Genomic DNA, 19,847 nt, shown 5'->3' with positions numbered 1-19,847 from the left:
AGAATAACTTTTTTTTTTTTTTAATGTAAGACTATGTCACTTCCCAGCTTAAAACTATCCAAGGGACTCCATTATAAATAGGAAAAAATCCTCTAACCAGTGTACAAGGTCTTACTTACATCAGTACTTTTCAACCTGGGTAGTACCCATGTTCACTGATAGACATTTGGACACGTGTGGAAGAATTGTGGTTGTCAAGATGCTTGGGAATGTTACATGAAGTGGGTAGAGGCACACAGAGGAGGGGCCTCGCAAAAAGCCAGCAGAGAAGCAGTTCCCCACCTACTTACCCAGTCGGATTCCCGGGTTTCCAGCTTGGGTAGATGGTGTTGCCATTGAAAAGGGAGGGGGATCTCAGGAGCGCCGTCGGGTGGAGGGGGATGAGTTCTCTCGGTAGAGGTCAGTGTGAGGTCGCTAGCAGGTGGCCAGGGGGAGATGCACAGTCCCACGGGAGATTGCGGGAGGTCTACTTGCAGTTGGCATCGCTTTGAGCTGCAAAGTCAGCAGTCATTTCCACCAGCGTGGACACCTACCTGGGAACACGGGCGAGACTCATCAGGAGGGTGGCAGCGGGGCTAAGAAGGGTGTGAGAGTGGAGCTCCGTGGTTCACAGACATTCCAGGGCCTGGCACTGGGATTGCTTTGCCTCCTTGAGGTATATTATCAAAGCTGATGCAGTCGTGTTTATTTTTATTCGATGATAGCAGATTTATGTGTCCTGGATTAATGATTTTGCTGTTGATTTGAATGGTTTGACATTCCTCAGGAAAATTGCTCAAGGAAGTTTGTTCAGAGTGTGGACAGGTGTGGGAGCCCCAAGAGCCTGTGCCTGGTGTCTGTCCCGCCTGGTGGGGACGTGGTTCAGACTCCTGGGTATTCTCTGCTGCTTGTCTGCACGGCTGCGCCGTCAGCTCACTGAGGGTGGGAACGCTTCCTTTGGGGCAGGAAGCTAGGGCAGTGCCTCCTGTCTTCCAAAACAGTCCTTACGAGCCAGAGCAGCATCACTGAGACGGACCTGGGAATGGAACCTGTGTGTGGCTGGAGAAGGCCGACCCGCCTGACTTGCAGTGGCCAGGGATAGGGACATGGCTTGTCTGCTGGACTTTCCTTTCTCTAAAGCAGTGGTTCTCAGCCTTGGCTGCACGTTAGAATCACCTGGGAATCTTTTTAAAATCCTGATTTCTGGGCCTCATCCTCCGGACATTCTGTTTCTCTGTTACTAATGTTGTGGCCCCGCCCCATAACAAGGAAACAGAATTTCCAGAGGATGGGGCCCAAAAACCAGGATTTTTAAAAGATTCCCAGGTGATTCTATGTGCAGCCAAGGTTGAGAACCACTGCCCTAAAGGTTGGGCATTGGAATCACCGGGGAAGATTCAAAAATCCTGGTAGCAGCAGGCGCTCCATTTAGACAAATTAAATCAGAATCTCTGGAGATTAAGGCTTGGGCATGTGCGTCACTGCTCTGGACACTTGGTACTCAAAGTGTAGTCTGCAGACCCGCTTCCACACCTGGAAGCTTCTTAGAAATGCAGTCCTGGCTGGTGTAGTTCAGTGGTTGGAACATCGTGCCATAAACCAAAAGATGACAGGTGCGATTCCCAGTCAGGCACATGCCCAAGTTTCGGGTTTGATCCCCAGTTAGGTTGCACCCAGGAGGCAACCAGTTGATGTTTCTCTTGCCCTCTCTCTAAAATCAATAAAAACGTGTGTGTTTTTAAAAGTACAGCCAGGGCAGAGAATCACGGTACTAGGCTTTGCTATCCCTGGGGTAAGGAGTAGAATTTCAAAGATTCCTGAAAATAGGACAGCATGGAGAAGAGAATTTTTTATTGAAAGAACTACAAGTAACATTTTCCTGGCAGTTTTGCTGAACTAAAGGCCTGATGCAAAAGAGTATTGACGCATTTTGATGCTTTCTCTCTCATAGGCTCAAACTGTCCAGGTTGCTGAAGTTGAACCACAGTCACAGCCACAGCCTTCCCCAGAACTTCTGCTTCCAAATTCTCTGAAGCCCGAAGAAGGGCTTGAAGTATGGAAAAACTGGGCCCAGACCAAGAACGCTGAGCTAGAGAAGGACGCTCAGAACAGACTGGCGCCCATTGGGAGTGAGTGTTTGAGGGGACAGGGGTGGACTCTGTCTAAAATACAGTGGCACTGAAGCAGCAGGAGGGAGGGGGCAGGAAAGTGGTCCCTGGCTCTGGGAACCAGGAAGCTCCATCTGAAATAGGATGCTGAGTTCAAGACAAGCAGCAAGCAGGTCTGAGCAAGGGTTGCGGGGTTTGTGCAGGACTAGGCATTTCTGTATACATGGATTTCTGGAGTTGATCTAGATCTGGGCAGGGCAGTTTCTGGGAGAAGATAGAAACCAGTGAGTGTGGTCAAAGCCCTTCTTCCTTGGCATCATGCTTATCTACTTCCTAGCGTTATGAGGGGGTTCTTTCCTCTCAGCCCTAGTAAGAATGTTCAGGAAACGTGAGTGGGAAGGAAACCCTTGGTGCAATAGAACATAGAGGTCGTTGCCTTAGGCCAGATACAAGGGACCATTTCCCTGCCAGCACTGATGGGGCCGTATTCGCTCTGAGCTGACTTCAGGCACACGAGTGACCAATAAAGAGATGACTGTTGCCAGGACTCCCGTTCACCTTTGGGGTTTGTGTTGTAGGGCGCCAGCTTCTTCGATTCCAGGAAGATCTCATCTCTTCTGCGGTGGCCGAGCTGAATTACGGGCTCTGTCTCATGACCCGGGAAGCTCGGAATGGAGAAGGTGAACCCTATGACCCAGATGTGCTCTATTATATCTTCCTGTGCATCCAGAAGGTAGGAAACGGCTTCCCAGGGGCGCGTCTGAGCTGTGTTCCCGTCAGCTATTTACTGGATATTCAAATTAGTAAAATGACAAGCGAGGAGTTACAATTAGGACTTTCTCTTTTAACTGTATAATGAGTTTTTAAGTAGTTTCTTTTTTCAGTTGCAAAAGATCTACATGTTCACTTTAGAAAATAAACATTGTTCATAACCCTGCCTGCCAGCTAGAGAAGCTCCTGTTGGAATATTTTGTATAGTGGCTCTCCCTTCAGGGGTGTGCCTGTGCCCCCCCCCCCCCTCCAGCTCCCAAGCTCTTCATTCATCTCTAGAACTTGTTTGCTAAGCCCATCTTCTAGGAATTACTTTTTCTACCTCTGTAATTTACCCTAAAATGTTCTCTTACCAAATAAATTAATAAATGTACTCATATTATATTTATTATATAGAAACAAACAGCCCAGCTAGTGGTGTTCAGTGGTTGAGAGTCGACCTATGAATCAGGAGGTCATGGTCTGATTCCGGGTCAGAGCCCATGCCCAGGTTATAGGTGCAAACCCTGGTGGTGGGGCAGTGGGCGACAGCCAAATGATTCTCTCTCATCATTGATGTTTCTATTTCTCTCTCTCCCCCTCTCCCTTCCTCTCTCTGAGATCATTTTTTTTAAGGCATATTTAAAAAAAAAAAAAAAAAAAGAACAAAGAAAACTACACACAAATATTTGGAATATTACCTAAGCTTTTTTATTTTATGTATTTGTTTTTTAATGTTTTTATTGATGTTAGGTGTTCAGGACATCTGAGGTGAAGCGTGGCAGAGATGTAGGACAGGCTGGCAGTTTGGGAGGCTGAGGAGGGTGTCGTAGCATTCGAATGCTCTTGTGGAAAACCCCGTGCCGGTGGCACTCCCTGTTGCCGGGCCTGAGAGGAGGCTGCCTCTAAGTGGTTCTCTTTCTTCCTGGCGCTCAGGGTCCTGGGGGAATGGGAATTGCTGCCCATGCTTTCTCATGCCCAGTGCTCCCCAGCCCTGGAAGACTGGCTCAGTCATCTCCGTTTACAGACAAGGAAACTGAGCCCCCACAGTTCAAAGGCTCACATTAGTCATTGACTGACACCATAGCCAATAGGAGGCTGGTCCCAGAACCTGCACCATGTTTTTGCCGCCATAAGAGCCTTGCCTGGGTGAAATCGCATTCACAGAGTGTGCCCAAGTGCGTGAGACCTGGTTCACATGATCTGGTGTGTACTGAGGCCGAGTCACGTTGTGGCCGGTTTGGAGCTGGTCTGGAGGTTTATTAAGGGGGATGGGTAGGCAGAGGTGATAGTACCTGGTAAAAGAACGTGTATTTCCCCTGCAAGTCTTACTCGAGAGACTACCAACAACTTTTCTTGATTGTTTTTCTTTTAGTATCTTTTTGAAAATGGACGGGTTGATGACATTTTCTCAGATCTTTATTACGTTCGATTCACGGAGTGGCTACATGAAGTTCTGAAGGACGTTCAGCCCCGAGTCACTCCACTGGGTAAGCTCTTCCTAGTACTTGGATGTCTTTCCCACCTGGTTTAAGAAGGATCGGCCGCTTGTGTGCCTGGCTCCACAGCACGGGGGTGAGAGGGCTGTCCACCCTGGGCACCAGCATCGGCCTCTACTGTTTGCCCTGCTGTGGCAGGGGCACTGCTCACCAGGCACAGGACCAGCTGGTCCCAGTGTGGCAAGAACAGGGCCAAGCGGAGTGTGGGGTACCCTTTTTTTTCCTATTAAAATTAGAATCATTGCAAAAAATAAGAATTATTAACTGTTTTATCTGTAGGTTGCTCATGTTACATATGTTTTATGTATACAGAGTGGGGCCAAAGAAGGTTTACACTTGTTTATGTGGAAAATAATTCAATAATCCTAGCTAATAAAGAGGGAATATGCTAACTGACCCTCATGCCATCGCAAAGATGGTGGCGCCCACAGCCAATAAGGAGGGAATATGCTAATTGACTGCCATGCACTCAAAGATGGCAGCACCCACAGCCGCAAGATGGCGGTGCCCAGTCCCCTCAGCCCTGCTGGGGTGGCAGGCGCACAGCAAGGCCGGGCCCACCCCTGCTGTGCGCCCATCTCCAGAGACCCCCAGTCCCCTCAGCCCCCCAGCTGCCCATGGCCACCGGAGGCTCAGGTAACCAGGGCCGGCCGAGGCTGCTGCTGGCAGTGGAAGCAGCAGAGGTGTGATGGGGGCGTTGCCTTCCCCTGATCGCCGGGCCATCTCCCGCCCCTGAGGGCTCCCGGACCGTGAGAGGGCGCAGGCCAGGCTAAGGGACTCCTCCTCCAGTGCACGAATTTTAATGCACTGGGCCTCTAGTTAATAAATATAATAATACAAGAAAAGACTGTTTCGAGTCCTCAAAACGATAAACCTACTTTTGCTCCGCCCTGTATAGAACACAATTGTTGATTTACCTGTAGGTAACTTTCTGGGTAGTGTGTCGTAGCGGAAAGAACACGAGTTTTGCAGTAGAATGTCTCAGGTAGTTTTGTTTGGTTTGGTTTGGTTTTAAGAAACTTTATTTTTATTTATTTTTTGTTAATCCTTACCCGAGGATATTTTTCCATTGATTTTTTAGTGAGAATGGAAGGTAGAGGGGGAAATAGAGAGGGAAACATCAATGTGAGAGAGACACATGGTTTGGTTGCCCCCAGCATGGACTCGACCAGGGCCAGGAATCAAGCCTGCAACTGAGGGATGTGCCCTTGACTGGAATCGAATCCGAGACCCTTCAGTCCATGGGCTGATGCTCTACCCACTGAGCCAAACCAGCTTGAGCTAATAAACTTTATTTTTTAGAGCAGTTTTAGGTTTACAGAAAAATTAAGCAGGAATTCCCATATATCCCCCACACAGTGTTTTCCCCAATTATTATCTTGTATTAGTGTGGTATACTTGTTAAAATTGATGAACCAGTATTGATACATTATTAATTAAACATCTGTAGTTTACATTAGGGTTCACTCCTTTTGTTGTACATACTGTGGGTTTTGAGAAATGTATAATGGCATGTGTCTGCAGTTACTGTATCATACAGAAGTTTCACTACCTTAAAATCCCCCATGTTCCACCTAGTTATCCCTCCCTGCCTCCCCTAGAATTTCTGGCAACCAGTGGTCTTTCTACTATCTCCATAGTTTTTGCCGTTTTCAGAATGTCATATAGTTGGAATAATTTATTTTGTGGCTTTTTCAGATTTTTTTTTCACTTAGCAGTATGCGTTAATGTCTGTGTGTGTCTTTGTGGCTTGATAGCTCATTTCCTTTTATTGCTGATAATATTCCATTGCATGGATGTACCACAGTTTGTTTATCCATTCACCTATGGAATAACTTCCAATTTTGGCAATTATGAATAAAGCTGCTATAAACATTTTGTGCAGGTTTTTGATGAAAGAACAGGCAGGCAGATCAATGAAACAGAACAGAGAGCCCAGAAATAGAGCCACAAAAATATAACCAACTTACCTTTGTCAAGGGAACAAAGGGAGTTCAGTGAAGAAAGGATAGTCTTTTCAACAGGCTCTAGAACTGGACATCCACATGCAAAACATCAGTCTAGACATAGACCTTACACCGTTCACAAAACTAACTCCAGATGGATCACAGACCAAAATGTAGAATGCAAAATTATTAAAGTCCTCCTAGAGATAACGTAGAAAATCAAGGTGACCTTGGGTTTGATGATGACTTTTTATATACACCTAGAGGCCCAGTGCACGGATTTGTGCACTGGTGGGGTCCCTCGGCCTGGCCTGCGGGGATCGGCCGAAGCCAGCAGTCTGACATCCCCAGAGGGGCCCCACTGGTGCACAAATTAGTTAACCAGGCCTCTAGTATGCATATAAGATCTTTGGTTAATCTCTTCCCGCCCTCCCCTCCTTCCCTCTGAGATTCATCAGTCTGTTCCATGTTTCCATGCCTGTGGTTTCCGCTCCTGCGTTGAGCGTCTGCCCCCTGGTCGTCGATCAGCTGGTCGCTTAGGCTTTTATATATAGAGAAGATACCAAAAGCTCTATAATCCATGAAAGAAAAAATTGATATGTTGGATTTTATTCAAATTAAAAACTTCTGCTTTGTGAAACAGTTAAGAGAATGAAAAAAATGAGCCACAAACTGGAAGAAAATCTTTGAAAAACAGATATCCAATGAAGGACTGGTATCCAAAATATACAAAGAACTCTTAACGCTCAACGATGTATAATGTGGCTTGATAGCTCATTTCCCTTTATTGCCGATAATATTCCATTGTGTGGATGTACCACAGTTTGTTTATCCATTCACCTGTGGAATAACTTCCAACAAACAGCCTGAGTAACAAATGGGCAAAAGATCTGAACAGATGCCTCACTAAAGAAGGTACACAGGTGGTAGACAAGCACATGAAAAGACTCTTATTACATGTCGCCAGGAAGTTGCAATTTTATAAAGTAACGAGAAGCCACTATATCACTGTGACGAAGGCTGAAACCCTCACTGGCAGCAGCAGATGGCGCCAGGGAGCACCCACTTTGGTTTGGAAGACAATTTGGCATTTTCATAAAAAAGTAAACGTTTTTTTGCCTTATGATCCAGCAGTCACGCTTCTTGGGATTTGCGTTGAAAACAGTCTGGTTAACCTCGATCACCACTACTAGTTCGTTACATGCTTAACCTTAAAAAAATTATTGGTTATATATTTTTGAGTGCCTGCTGTGTGCCAGGCAGTATTCCAGTTATATAGATAATAATATTGCAGTGAACAAAATGGATCTTACAGTCTAACGGCGAGACAGTAAGTCACCAAACTATTTGTGATTAAGTAAGTGCTTTGAAGAACAAAGCACAAGGGAATGGAAGTGTTGGGGCATTAGGAGGGAGGCCTCTCTGTCGTTAGAACAGAGACCGGTGAGTGAATCCGTGACTCACGCTTCATGATTTGCAAATTTTTAAGGCAAGTGTAGCTATGTAGAATTCGCTTTTTAAGGCTTTTTATTGTGGAATTTCAAGCACATATAAAAGTAAACAAGAGATTAATGGCACTCCCATGTGCCGACTGTCTGTTCATGGCGAGTCTCATTTCATATATACATTACTTATTCCCCCTCCCATATTATTTTGAAGTAAGTCCCAGACACTTTATTCATAAATATTTTAGTATGTATTATTGACCTACCACAATGCCGTTATCATACCTTTTAGAAAAAAAGATAATTCCGTAATGTCATCAAAATCTACCCTCTTTGAATTTCTAATGTCATAATTTTGTTTGAGTCAAGGTATAAATTCCACACATTGAAATTGCTGGGTATACCTTTTAATGGTTAGTTTTAATCTTTAATTTCCCCCTTGGTTTTTTTTCTTGCACTTTATGGAAGAAATTAGCCTTTTAGATTGTCACACCATTTACTTTTTGCTGATTACATCCCCGTGGTGTAGTTTGACTTATTCTTCTCTTCCCTGTATTTACAGTTAATAAGTAGTTGCATATAAAGACTCAACTGATCAGGTTTTGTTCTTTTGTGTGTGTTTTTTCCTTTTTGGCAAGGTTACATCATAGATGAGTTATTTACTTTCATCAGATGCCCTTAATGTCTGTATCCATTAATTCATTAGTTGCAAAAGGTGGTATTATAATGTTATTACTTCTTCATTATTAGCTGAAAAACAGAGAAACTTTTTCTTGCCAACCTCTTGAAGTCCTGGCGATGTAAACTATAGAAAAGGGAGGATCAGGGCTTGTTTGTTCTCCTGTTGAGCAGTTTTCTCAGGACAGACTTGGCTCACCAGCTTCCCTCAGTGAAACCAAGAAGCTGTGTGGTTTTTGTTTGTTTCTAGGCATCATCATGAACTAGTGACTGTGCGCGTATTTCCTATGATTCCGTCCATTGCAGTTACCTTCCCGCCCCTTGGAGTTTCTTTAAATTAGCCCTTCAGTCTTCTGACACAGTCCTGCTGCCATGATTTCTGTTTGCCAACATGCTCCAGGCTCAGCTCGGACATTCCTGTCCCCGTGTGGCATCAGTCTGTTCTCCGTGGACCCTGCTGTGTTTAGTGGTAAATGGTATTTCAGTACCAAACCAAGATCTGATGCCAGGTGTGCTCATTGCTCCTGGGCTGGTCATTGTTTCTAGGTCTTTAAAGTGGGCAGAACCAAAAATATAAAAGACAGAATCGATCATTTTGATCCTTGTAGTTCAGAATCGGGACGCTGAGGCTTCTCTATGGTGGCGCTGTCTCTGTCACCCTCCTCCCATGCCAGGAGTCTGCCTAAGGTTCAGGCGACGTTGTGTTGCTAAGGAAGCCATTAGAGCTGGGGAACGTGACACCAGGTGGCACAGTGCACCCCGAGAAAACAGTGCGTGCAGGTGTGCCCGGGACCGCTCCTAGGGCTGGCCTTCTCTGGGGACGACTGTCTTCTGCCACCCACCCTGCTCCAGACCCGTCTAAGAGCAGGGAGGGGGAGCTCATGGTCACCGGACCACAACATACAAGAGTGGAGGCAGCGTCCTGAAGAGACGGACAGGCACCGGTGGAGTCAGAGGGCCAGCCAGCTGTGGCGAGAGCAGAGGAGAGAAGTGTATTGGGCAGAATATTTCTTCCCTGCTTCTGCAAAGTGGCACTGGCCCACAGACACTGGCACACTGACTGCGGAGTGAACATATGAAGGGGCTTGGTGATCAAACTCCTGGCCTCTGTCCCTGCCCTGCTCTCAACTTGCTTATGTAACAGGGTCTGACAGGAACGCCTGCCCTTTGGGGGACACCTGTTCTGAATGGCAGTCTCCCCTTTACCTGAGAGGGGTTGCAAATGGCTTCTTTTCTAAGGTGTAGCAAGGGCAAGCAGGCCTGCATACCTGTGCTCTGGGCCCTGAGCACATTTGAAATTCTGGTGAAGGCTCTGCCTTCTTTCCGGAGAAGTGCGCCCATATGCAGAGTAGGTCACAGTTTGGGGTTTCACATTCCCCGAGGCCTATCTTTTTGTTTCATGGTGAAAGGAAAAACTAACATCCAGTAAGAGCACTCAAGAGGAGGGCAGTGGTTCTCAACGTTTGGTCTTAGGAAACGGTTAGAAACGCACGTTATCAGGCCCCACCCCAGAAATCTGTGTTGGGCCCAAACCATTTGTGTTTTAAAAGCTTCCGAGGTGACTGTGCCTCCCAGGAAGGCTCCTCCTGCTGACCCTCCGTCCGCCAGCCCTGGTGGCAGCCGTCTCTGTTCCTCCTAGGCTACGTGCTGCCCAGCCACGTGACCGAGGAGATGCTGTGGGAGTGCAAGCAGCTCGGGGCTCACTCCCCTTCCACCCTGCTGACCACCCTCATGTTCTTTAACACCAAGTAAGTGTCCTAGAGGCTCCGTGCTGAGCACTGCCGGCAGCTGCCCAGCGAAGAGGGTGGAAACTCCAGGCCGACTTGGAGTTCGGTGACACACATTTGAGAGCCTTTGGGCTCCTGAAAGCAGGCAGCCTCGCCAGACCCCACCACAGTCCCGATGTGACCTCTCCACGGACAGTGTGTGTGGGTGGGGCTTGCCCATGTCCTGGGAGTGGGGGTCCTGGCTCTTCTAAAGCACTGATGGCAGAGGGTAAGTCACGGGCTCCTCCTGGCACCCTCCCTTCTGCCTGGCTTTCACTTGCGGTGCAGGTACTTCCTGTTGAAGACGGTGGACCAGCACATGAAGCTGGCCTTCTCCAAGGTCTTGCGACAGACAAAGAAGAACCCCTCCAACCCTAAGGACAAAAGCACGAGTATTCGGTACCTGAAGGCACTTGGGATACACCAGACGGGCCAGAAAGGTAGGGAAGGGGCAAGGCCTGCAGAAACGGTGCTCCTCGTCCTGCCATGCTCTGTGCCAAGGGGCTAGCGATGAGTTGGGGCTGGGACTTGCTGGATAGCGATTCTCCATTTCTTTCTCCTCAGCCAGAAATGTCAGACTCTTTTTTTTTTTTAATATATTTTATTGACTTTTCACAGAGAGGAAGGGAGAGAGACAGAGAGTTAGAAACATCGATGAGAGAGAAACATCGATCAGCTGCCTCCTGCACACTCCCCACTGGGGATGTGCCCGCAACCCAGGCACATGCCCTTGACCGGAATCGAACCTGGGACCTTTCAGTCCGCAGGCCGACGCTCTATCCACTGAGCCAAACCGGTTTCGGCAGAAATGTCAGACTCTTGAAGAAGCAGAGATGACCCAGAAAAGATAGCTGTCTTTTCCTTTCATAGTCACCACCCATTCCTCACACCCTTTCTCCTTCCCATATGTCCTAGTTGGGATGCTGGGCCTGAGCTAAAGTAGTCTGATGCCATGTCTGTGGTTGGTGTGTTTTGTAGTTACAGATGACATGTATGCAGAACAGACGGAAAATCCTGAGAATCCACTGAGATGTCCCATCAAGCTGTACGATTTCTACCTCTTTAAATGGTGAGGGGGTTTCCTTCTAAGCGGCGCCTGTGTGCAGAGGCATTCTCTAGTCCCCAGCTAGAAGCGAAACACACTGCAGGAAAGCTGGGTACAGAGCAGACTGACTGCTCTCCCCACAGCACATGATGTGCTGAGCACTGGGGTCCTAAAGGGGTCCCTGCCCCTGAGGACCCTTTTCCTGGAGAGGAGTGGAGAGGAAGGGCGAGAGAGGCGGTGCAGACAGGCTGCCTCCATCGCATGGTGAGCGTCTCCGGGGCGTGACCTTTGGTCATTGCCGCCATCCATCTAAGGGGGACTCCGTTCCCTGGCTTGTGCTCTGCTGCGCCTGGCGTTGGGCTGTCACATTCCGCAATGTCAGAATGATCTTTCTACGTGGAAGGTCTGGTGTTACTTAAACCTGCAGTGGTTGTCTTTGCTCTACAAAGACAGGATCCTAACGTGGCCAAGAGGCCCTTCATTCCCTCCCCTTTGCTGACCTCGCATCCAGCCAGCTCTGGCTTTCTGGCCGCACTGGCTCCTCTCCACTGTGGACACCGTGCTTTTCCTTTCTCGAGGCCTCGGCCCAGGTTTTTTCCCTGTTGGGCAACCCCAGGCTGCCCCACCCCACCCAGTTAGCAGTCAGCTCCTGCCCACCGGTTCTCAAGCACCTGATGGGGGAAGCATTTCACACCCTACCTGTGCCCTCAGGTGCTCCATCTGTCACACTGTGTCCTGGGTGTGTCTGAGTGTTTAACTTCTGTCTGCCTCTCCCCTTATCTGTCAGCCCCAGAAGGGAGGCCCTGGTGGGTCTTACTCATTTCCTTACCATCAGCACCTAAGGCAGGACTGACAAACAGGAGCCCTTGGTGACTCTGAGTGGATGGATGAAGAGCTGAGGGGATGGTGTGTGCTACGCACTTGAGAGAGGCACGCACAGCACTGAGGGTGGGGGGCCCAGAGCAGGAATTCTCAGGACTGGGTGCAGGAAGCAACCTGAGCAAAGACTTGGAAGACAGCCCTGAGTGGTAAAGCTTATTCCAAGTCGGACATGATTGGACTCGAGTAGGTGAGCCCGGGAGCCCCAGGTCAGCGGAATCAGCTGGCATCTGAGGGCGGCACAGCAGAAGCAGCTGCCCTGGCACCCGAGGCTGTGTGTGTGGCTGTGCCACCATCCCTCCAGAGCAGCTGCCTTCCCAGCTTTTGCAGATGTCTGTCTGGGAGTTTGAGGCAGGAGGGTTGAGATTGTGGTTTTAACCAGCTTTTACTGACATATTCTTCAGTCCCCAGAGTGTGAAAGGCCGGAATGACACCTTTTACCTGACGCCGGAGCCAGTGGTGGCCCCCAACAGCCCGATCTGGTACTCAGTCCAGCCTATCAGCAGAGAGCAGATGGGACAGATGCTGACTCGGATCCTGGTGATACGGGAGATTCAGGAGGCCATTGCAGTGGCCAACGCAAGCACCATGCACTGAACTCCCTTAGCCATGGTGCTAGGGAGAGCAGCCAGGAAGAAACGGACAGACTTTCACACTAAAGAAGAGGCCTCCATTGTTTTTCTTTTTTTATTGGTGTAGTTACGAAGCCTTTCCGACTGCTTCTGTTTAAAATGTAAAAGGAAACTCTGCCCCTTGTGCATCTGCATAAACCTGCTGCGGCAGACGCTCAGCCACGGCTCCGGGCCGAGGCCAGGTTCCTCCAACATTGCTGGCTGCTTTCTCTTGTCTGGGGCCGGGGAAAGGGCTTGGACTGTTGGGGAAATGTGGCCCCTTCCCTTCCTCCAGGAAGATGGGATTCATGGCGGGTGGACCCTGCAGGCACTCGCCCCAGCTGGCTCCACTGCCTGCGACTTCGCTGGCCACAGGGGACCGGTCTTTTCTTTTATGCTCAGACATAAACTTAGCATCTAATGGAAAGAGAATGGGGGGGACTTCAATTATGATTTATTAAAGACAGTTTCTATTACAGCCTCCTTTATGACAAGTGACATTTTAGATGTTAAAGTAAACTCTACCATGCCCTTTTTTTTTGGCCCAACATTGAGGCCTTAAACCTGAGGCTACTGTGCCTGATGGAATTCTTGTAACATACACTTGTGTATCATATAAAGATACCACTCTGTTTCTCTTATGTATTCTTAATCTAGCTGTTTATTAAGAATGACAAGCACGTCTTTTCAACACGCTGGTGCACAATGCCTCTTTATTTGGGCGGAGACGGGCGGAGCGGCGGAAGCAAAGCCGCGCCAGCTCGCTGAACGGCCGGGGCTGTGCGGGGGGAGAGGGCGGGACAGTGTCGCTCTGCGCATGCGCTGTCCCGCCCGGGGAGGGGGTCCCAGCTCCGCCCACGCGCCGCGTCCTGACGTCACGACGCACAGGGCGCACTGACGACAGCCACGGGTGTATAACGGCGCGGCCCTGACGCCAGCAGACTCTGCGGCGTGCTTCTCGGGCGCTCGCGCGTTCCCCCGCCATGGCCGACTACCTGATCAGCGGGGGCACGTCCTACGTGCCTGACGACGGGCTCACGGCGCAGCAGCTGTTCAACTGCGGGGACGGCCTCACCTACAAGTGCGGGCCTCGCGGGCTCTGGGCGAGGGGAGGGCTGGGGTGCTGCTGGGCTGCATGGGGCCGCCTGGGGGGGCAGGTTCCGAGAATTCCCATCCGGCCCTGGGGCTCCGTTGACAGTGAAGCGGGTGGATGGGGCGGCACTGGCAGTGCTGGGATTTCCGACCGGGAACGCCGTTCTCTGGGCACGTGGAGCGGCTGGGGCCGGTGACAGCCAGCGGCAGAGAAGGCCCCGTCGCGCTCCACCTGCGCTCTGCCCCGCCCGGGGCGCCTGGGCCCGGTCGGTGCCCTCCGCCCAGATGCCTTTGAGATGGTCTGTGGGATGGAGCCTCCGGTTGCACCGCGCCTGAGCCTCACTCCCGATTCGCTCCCGCCCTCCTAGTGACTTTCTCATTCTCCCCGGATACATCGACTTCACTGCAGACCAGGTGGTGAGTATGGCCGGGAATTGGGTCCTTCGCGTTCAGACCGGGGGAGGGGCTGCCGTGCCTTGTCTGCCTCCCAGATCGGGCGGAGCGTGCAGGTCGTGCCGGTCCTGTTCTGTGGGAGACGGGCACCATCGTGCGTTGTGTGGACTGTTTCCTCACATCGGCTGGCCTTGTGTCCTCAGGACCTGACCTCTGCTCTGACCAAAAAGATCACCCTGAAGACCCCCCTGGTGTCCTCCCCCATGGACACGGTCACGGAAGCGGGGATGGCCATCGCAATGGCGGTGAGCACCGTGGGGCAGAAGGGCGGAAGCAGGGCATGGCCCCAAAGATGGTCATGCCGCTCCTATTCTTGTCAATTTTCCCGTCATTTTCTTATTCTATAGCTGACAGGTGGCATTGGCTTCATCCACCACAACTGCACACCTGAATTCCAGGCCAACGAAGTCCGGAAAGTGAAGGTCAGAAGGACAAGGATCCTGGGCAAGAGCCCCTGGGCATTGCGCTGTGGTGGGGCGGGGCTGTTCGGGTCCTCAGGACCCTTTTCCCACTGTGGAGCATGGGAGCGGGGGTGGGTCTTAAGGCAGCAGAAGAGGATCAAGTGAACAGCACCCACACCCCCGCCCCGTCTCCTGCCCCTGGGGTGAGGGGTCAGTTTGGTTTGGTCCCGTGGCACTGCCATGGGGAGAGCCGGCACAAACTTGTTTTCAGACCAAGAGCCGATGAAGGTGATTCAGAAATGCCCGTTCTCGTCTCTTCCAGAAATACGAGCAGGGCTTCATCACAGACCCCGTGGTGCTCAGCCCCAAGGACCGAGTGCGGGATGTGTTTGAAGCCAAGGCCCGCCATGGCTTCTGCGGCATCCCCATCACCGACACGGGCCGGATGGGCAGCCGCCTGGTGGGCATCATCTCCTCGCGGGACATTGACTTTCTCAAGGAGGAGGAGCACGACCGGTTTTTGGAAGAGGTGGGTGCACTGGCCAAGCCAAGTTCTGGCAGCCAGACTAGGACAGGAGCCTCTTTGCCTCGTGGCATCTCTGAGGGTCTCTACTGTCCAGGAAAGACGAGTGCCTGGCCAAGTGTCTGATCCTTCCATAGAGTTCCACCACCCTCAGCCCCTACACACCCACACACTGGAGGCCTCGGTCTGCCCAGATGTTTGCCAGCCTGCATGCTGTATTCTTCCAACCCCAGGGGGAAAGCAGTGCTCAAGGACCAACTCGGCCTCCTCTTCTAATTTTCTTGTCATTGATCTGGTGTGGCCCTTCTTTCTCCTAACAGTGTAACAGGCTACTCTACATACCATAGTGATATATATATATATTTTATTAATTTCAGAGAGGAAGGGAGGGAGAAAAAGAAACATCAATGAGAGCCCATCATTGGTCGCCTGCCTCCTGACTGCTCCCTACTGGGGATCAAGCCTGCAACCTGGGCAGTGCCCTTAAGTGGAATTGAACCTGGGACCCTTCAGTCTGCAGGCCGACGCCCTATCCACTGAGCCAAACTGGCTAGTGCCATTGTGTCCTTTCTACTCAATTCTCATGCTCCCCACTAGATGGCTGCAGACACTGCTGGGTTCACTTGAGGGGGTGGTTTGGGTAGCGAGTGAACACGATGGTCTTGGGAGCCAAGGGCAGGCCCTGGGGGGTCTGGTCTTCAGCTGGCCTTCCTCACAGCTGCCCGCCTTTCAGATCATGACGAAGAGGGAGGACCTGGTGGTCGCCCCGGCCGGCATCACACTGAAGGAGGCAAACGAAATCCTGCAGCGCAGCAAGAAGGGTGAGTCCGGAGGCAGGAGGGCCCGTCCCGCAGCACCAGGGTCCTGACCCGGTCTTGTGCCCTCAGGGAAGCTGCCCATCGTGAATGAAGATGACGAGCTGGTGGCCATCATTGCCCGGACAGACTTGAAGAAGAACCGCGACTACCCACTCGCCTCCAAAGACGCCAAGAAGCAGCTGCTGTGTGGGGCGGCCATTGGCACCCATGAAGACGACAAGTACCGGCTGGACTTGCTGGCCCAGGCCGGCGTGGACGTGGTCGTGTTGGTGAGCTCCCGGCCGGGCGGGATGGGGCGGGAGGGCGCGGGGGGTGCTGCCACGGCGCGGTCTCACGGCACTTCCCCCTGTTCCAGGACTCCTCTCAGGGGAACTCCATCTTCCAGATGAACATGATCAAGTACATCAAAGAGAAATACGCGAGCCTCCAGGTCATCGGAGGCAATGGTGAGGCCCATGGCGCTGAGGACGCAGGCGAGCAGGGGAGAGAGGCTCCCACCTAGACCTTCCCTGAGCCCCCCGTTTCCCATTGCAGTGGTCACCGCGGCTCAGGCCAAGAACCTCATCGATGCGGGTGTGGACGCCCTGCGGGTGGGCATGGGCAGTGGCTCCATCTGCATCACCCAGGAAGGTAAGACGCTCTGGCAGGACCCTCAGCTCCACAGGCCTGGAGCCAAGTGCTCTCAGGGGCACGAGTGAGTCCATGGTAGGGGCAGCCCCAGGGCCAGCAGGCCCCTTGGATGGGTGACATGCTGGCAGCCAGACCAGCTCTCGTCTTTCCTCGTTCCCCTTCCCCCGCCTAGCCTGGCCTCCTTGCTCCTGCTCTGCGCCCTCTCTAAACTCTGGTCTGTTTGTTTCATTTAGCAGCTCCCAAGATCCCTCCAGACATAAAGTCCCACAGCCCCAAATGCCCTTCTACTGTCACGGGCTGCTATAGTAAGTCCGGCCCGGCCCACTGGCCCGGCCCAGCTGCCCACTGCCCGGCTGCTTGGTTGACTGTAGCTGTAGCTCCCCGGGGGTTTGTGATGCTGACGGGGTGGGCTGGGCAGACTGAATGACAGACCATGGTTTTGGGGGGCTACTCAAAACCCAGCCCCTCATTCCCAGGGTGCTTACAGGGCAGGCCCTCTCCCCAGCAGGCCCTGTTCTGCCCACAGCTGCAGTCGGGCACAGCTCAGGGACCAACTCGAGCACCCTCTTCTTTCCACGCGACCGCCCCCTCTTGCCTGAGCTGCCCACTGTGTAGGGAGGAAGGGAGGGCCTCGGGTACTAACTGCACAGTGACCCTACCCACCTGATGCCAGGTGGGCGGGGCTTTCCCGGCTGCTGACTGCATGTACCTGAGGCTGCCCTGGCCATGCACAGTGCACGTGCACACGGGTGAGTGGTGGCCACCACGGCTGTTTGTATTGTTTGAAACAGGTGCAGCCGCCCCAGACGTGACTTGTCCTCACCCAGGCGGCAGTCCTGGCGCAGGTGTAGCTGAAAGCTGCTGGCCGCTGCTGTGGCCACAGGGCCCCTTGCCTGTCCCCACCAACTCCACCTGCCCATGTTCCTCCATCTTTTCACAGTGCTGGCCTGTGGTCGGCCCCAAGCCACGGCAGTGTACAAGGTGTCCGAGTACGCGCGGCGCTTTGGCGTTCCCGTCATCGCTGATGGAGGAATCCAAAATGTGGGCCACATCGCCAAAGCCTTGGCCCTCGGGGCCTCCACAGGTGAGGCCCAGCACCTCAGGAGCCTGATGGGACCCCTTGCCCAGGGCCAGCAGGGCTGCCCCCAACACTCCCTCTCCCCCTAGTGATGATGGGCTCCCTCCTGGCCGCTACCACTGAGGCCCCTGGTGAGTACTTCTTCTCCGATGGGATCCGGCTGAAGAAGTACCGCGGTATGGGCTCTCTCGACGCCATGGACAAGCATCTCAGCAGCCAGAACCGCTATTTCAGGTGGGACAGGAAGGTCAGTTACCTTCTGCCACCCCTGCACTGGCAGCTTCATCTGTGCTTTGACCTTGACCCTGCCTCTTGCCTCTCACTGCAGTGAAGCTGACAAAATCAAGGTGGCCCAGGGGGTGTCTGGGGCGGTGCAGGACAAAGGGTCCATCCACAAGTTTGTCCCCTACCTGATCGCCGGGATCCAACACTCCTGCCAGGACATTGGTGCCAAGAGTTTGACCCAAGTCAGGTAAGCTGGGGATCTTGTACGTGGGCAGAGGCTGCCCCAAGGCCGGCTGCCCACAGCTGCCACCTGCCCTTCCAGAGCCATGATGTACTCTGGGGAGCTCAAGTTCGAGAAGAGAACGTCCTCCGCTCAGGTGGAAGGTGGCGTGCACAGCCTCCATTCGTAAGTGACCCACCCGTTCCGACCCACCCTAGGGGTGGAGGTCCCTGCTGTGCCTGCCGCCCTCACCTCACAGTTGGTCTTCTATCTACAGGTATGAGAAGCGGCTTTTCTGAAAAGGGATTCCAGCATGGTTCCTTGGTTTTTCAATAAAAAATTGAAAAAAGTGATGCCTGGTCTTTGAGGTCAGCAGGCAGGTGGGGCTCGGCCGCTGTGAGCATTGCACAAGCAGGAAACAGCACCCGGTTTCCAGGGGGAGCCTCAGCCCTGGGGTCGGGGTGGCTCCAGGGACGCGGAAGGGGCAGATCAAAACGTCCCTCCTGAGGCAGCTCACAAGCCAACCCTGAGCAGCCATGGCTCCCGAGGGTCCAGGGTTCGAGCTCAGAGTGACTCGCTGCTTCGGGGTCAGGTCCACGGGGCTTGGGACCAGCATCCACAGAGCCGTCTGGCCCAAAGCTTGGCCACACGGGTCCAGGTTGAGACCCTCATGCGTGTTGTCTAGACTGAACCTGTAAACCTTGGGAAATCGAGATCACTTCCAACCTGCTGGTGAGCAGGTGGACAGATCTGTGGTTTGGGGGTGTGCACTGCCTCGGCCTCGGCGGGCCCTGTAGCTTAGATGAAAGGACCCCTTGGTTCCTCACAGGCCCACTGAGCGGCAGCCCCTGGCCAGAACGCACCCAGTACAACATGACACAAGTGGATTAAGTTATTAATTGGGGTAAGCAGACATGCGTCACAGGCTGTAGGGAGGGGCTCTGCGCTCCGGGTGCCAGGCGCCACTGGGAAGGTCAGGGGGCTCCCTGGAGCTTCACTCGGCATCGTGGGCCAGAGGTGCGAGCACAGTCCCGCCAGGTGGGGGGATGAGAGCAGCTCCTGTCACTCGGCCTTCATGACACAGGAAGTTGAAAGTGGCACAAGCATTGGGCTGCAGAGAGAGCCAGCATCAGCGGGGCCGCGCCGCGCCGCGCTCCCCTTCCCGCAGCACCCCCACGTCCCCTCCCCGCAGCATCCCGACTGACCGTGTCCTGCACCTCCACGGCGATGCCCCGCTGCCTCATGGCGCGCAGCACCCGCGGCGGCAGCCTCTCGGCGCGGTCTCCAGTGCCCACCACCACAATCTCTACGGCAGGACGGACACGGCAGGTCTACAACTAGCCCGCTGGCGGGCCGGGCGCACCCCAGCCCTGCCCTCCTCCCATACCTATCGGGGGCTCCAACATCCAGAAGAGAGAGAGGCTTTCTTCCGTGATGTCCACGTGGGATCCGACCTGTGCAGGGAGGGGACAGGTTACAGGCAGCAAACCCACGCAGGTTCCCCCTGCGCCCGGCCTCGGCGTCCCGCGGCGGGAGGGCTCACGTTCCACTGCAGCACCGAGTGCGGGAGCAGCGCGCAGGGCCCGAACACGCGGTTCCCGTTGACCACGAAGCCGCGGGGGCTGTAGCTGTCGATGTAGGCGGCGTGCGGGGCCTCGCGCTGCAGCACGGTGATGTGCGTCCTCTGGTACAGCTCGTCGT

General features: G+C 52.8%; 3 protein-coding genes across 7 annotated transcripts in view; 2 read left to right on the top strand and 1 right to left on the bottom strand.

Moving 5' to 3' along the window:
* The window catches only part of QRICH1 (glutamine rich 1), a 32,528-nt gene extending 19,129 nt beyond the window's left edge, over positions 1 to 13,399 (top strand). For all 4 annotated transcript variants that reach the window (XM_006770446.2, XM_006770443.2, XM_006770445.2 and 1 more), the window contains exons 4-10: positions 1,931 to 2,108; positions 2,666 to 2,820; positions 4,213 to 4,327; positions 10,045 to 10,153; positions 10,460 to 10,611; positions 11,150 to 11,240; positions 12,500 to 13,399. In XM_006770446.2, the coding sequence (XP_006770509.1) occupies positions 1,931 to 2,108; positions 2,666 to 2,820; positions 4,213 to 4,327; positions 10,045 to 10,153; positions 10,460 to 10,611; positions 11,150 to 11,240; positions 12,500 to 12,692 (993 nt within the window). In that variant the 3' untranslated portion in view covers positions 12,693 to 13,399. The remainder of the gene's footprint in view (positions 1 to 1,930; positions 2,109 to 2,665; positions 2,821 to 4,212; positions 4,328 to 10,044; positions 10,154 to 10,459; positions 10,612 to 11,149; positions 11,241 to 12,499) is intronic.
* A 205-nt stretch (positions 13,400 to 13,604) lies between these two features.
* IMPDH2 (IMP (inosine 5'-monophosphate) dehydrogenase 2) lies at positions 13,605 to 18,497 on the top strand. Of its 2 annotated transcripts, XM_006770441.2 has the most exons (15): positions 13,690 to 13,787; positions 14,167 to 14,215; positions 14,395 to 14,496; positions 14,599 to 14,673; positions 14,975 to 15,181; positions 15,909 to 15,996; positions 16,063 to 16,262; positions 16,349 to 16,439; positions 16,528 to 16,623; positions 16,857 to 16,928; positions 17,564 to 17,707; positions 17,791 to 17,935; positions 18,030 to 18,173; positions 18,249 to 18,332; positions 18,424 to 18,497. In XM_006770441.2, the coding sequence occupies exons 1-15, from the start codon at positions 13,690 to 13,692 to the stop codon at positions 18,443 to 18,445; spliced, it is 1,617 nt and encodes a 538-aa protein (XP_006770504.1). In that variant the 3' UTR covers positions 18,446 to 18,497. The 2 variants fall into 2 exon arrangements, with proteins under 2 accessions (XP_006770505.1, XP_006770504.1); XM_006770442.2 differs by lacking the exon at positions 16,857 to 16,928 and having other exon boundaries at positions 13,605 to 13,787; positions 18,424 to 18,493.
* A 526-nt stretch (positions 18,498 to 19,023) lies between these two features.
* On the bottom strand, positions 19,024 to 19,845 carry NDUFAF3 (NADH:ubiquinone oxidoreductase complex assembly factor 3; the record flags this gene model as incomplete). The annotated part of the gene is made up of 4 exons (XM_006770583.2): positions 19,024 to 19,257; positions 19,352 to 19,452; positions 19,534 to 19,600; positions 19,690 to 19,845. Coding segments are annotated over 4 exons (441 nt in total), but the record flags the coding sequence as incomplete, so codon positions are not given.
* Between the last annotated feature and the right edge of the window lie 2 nt (positions 19,846 to 19,847).

The sequence above is a fragment of the Myotis davidii genome, unplaced genomic scaffold, assembly GCF_000327345.1.
Source record: "Myotis davidii unplaced genomic scaffold, ASM32734v1 scaffold663, whole genome shotgun sequence".
In the NCBI taxonomy this organism is placed as follows: Eukaryota; Metazoa; Chordata; class Mammalia; order Chiroptera; family Vespertilionidae; genus Myotis; species Myotis davidii.
Note: the sequence above shows the minus strand (reverse complement) of the source record. Positions and strands in the feature narration are given on the sequence as shown.

Excerpts from the sequence above, each read along its gene's own strand:
- IMPDH2 (XM_006770441.2), top strand. The coding sequence starts at position 13,690 with ATGGCCGACTACCTGATCAGCGGGGGCACGTCCTACGTGCCTGACGAC. Across the intron at positions 14,674-14,974 it reads ACGAAGTCCGGAAAGTGAAG|AAATACGAGCAGGGCTTCAT; the intron begins GTCAGAAGGACA and ends CGTCTCTTCCAG. Across the intron at positions 16,929-17,563 it reads TACTGTCACGGGCTGCTATA|TGCTGGCCTGTGGTCGGCCC; the intron begins GTAAGTCCGGCC and ends ATCTTTTCACAG.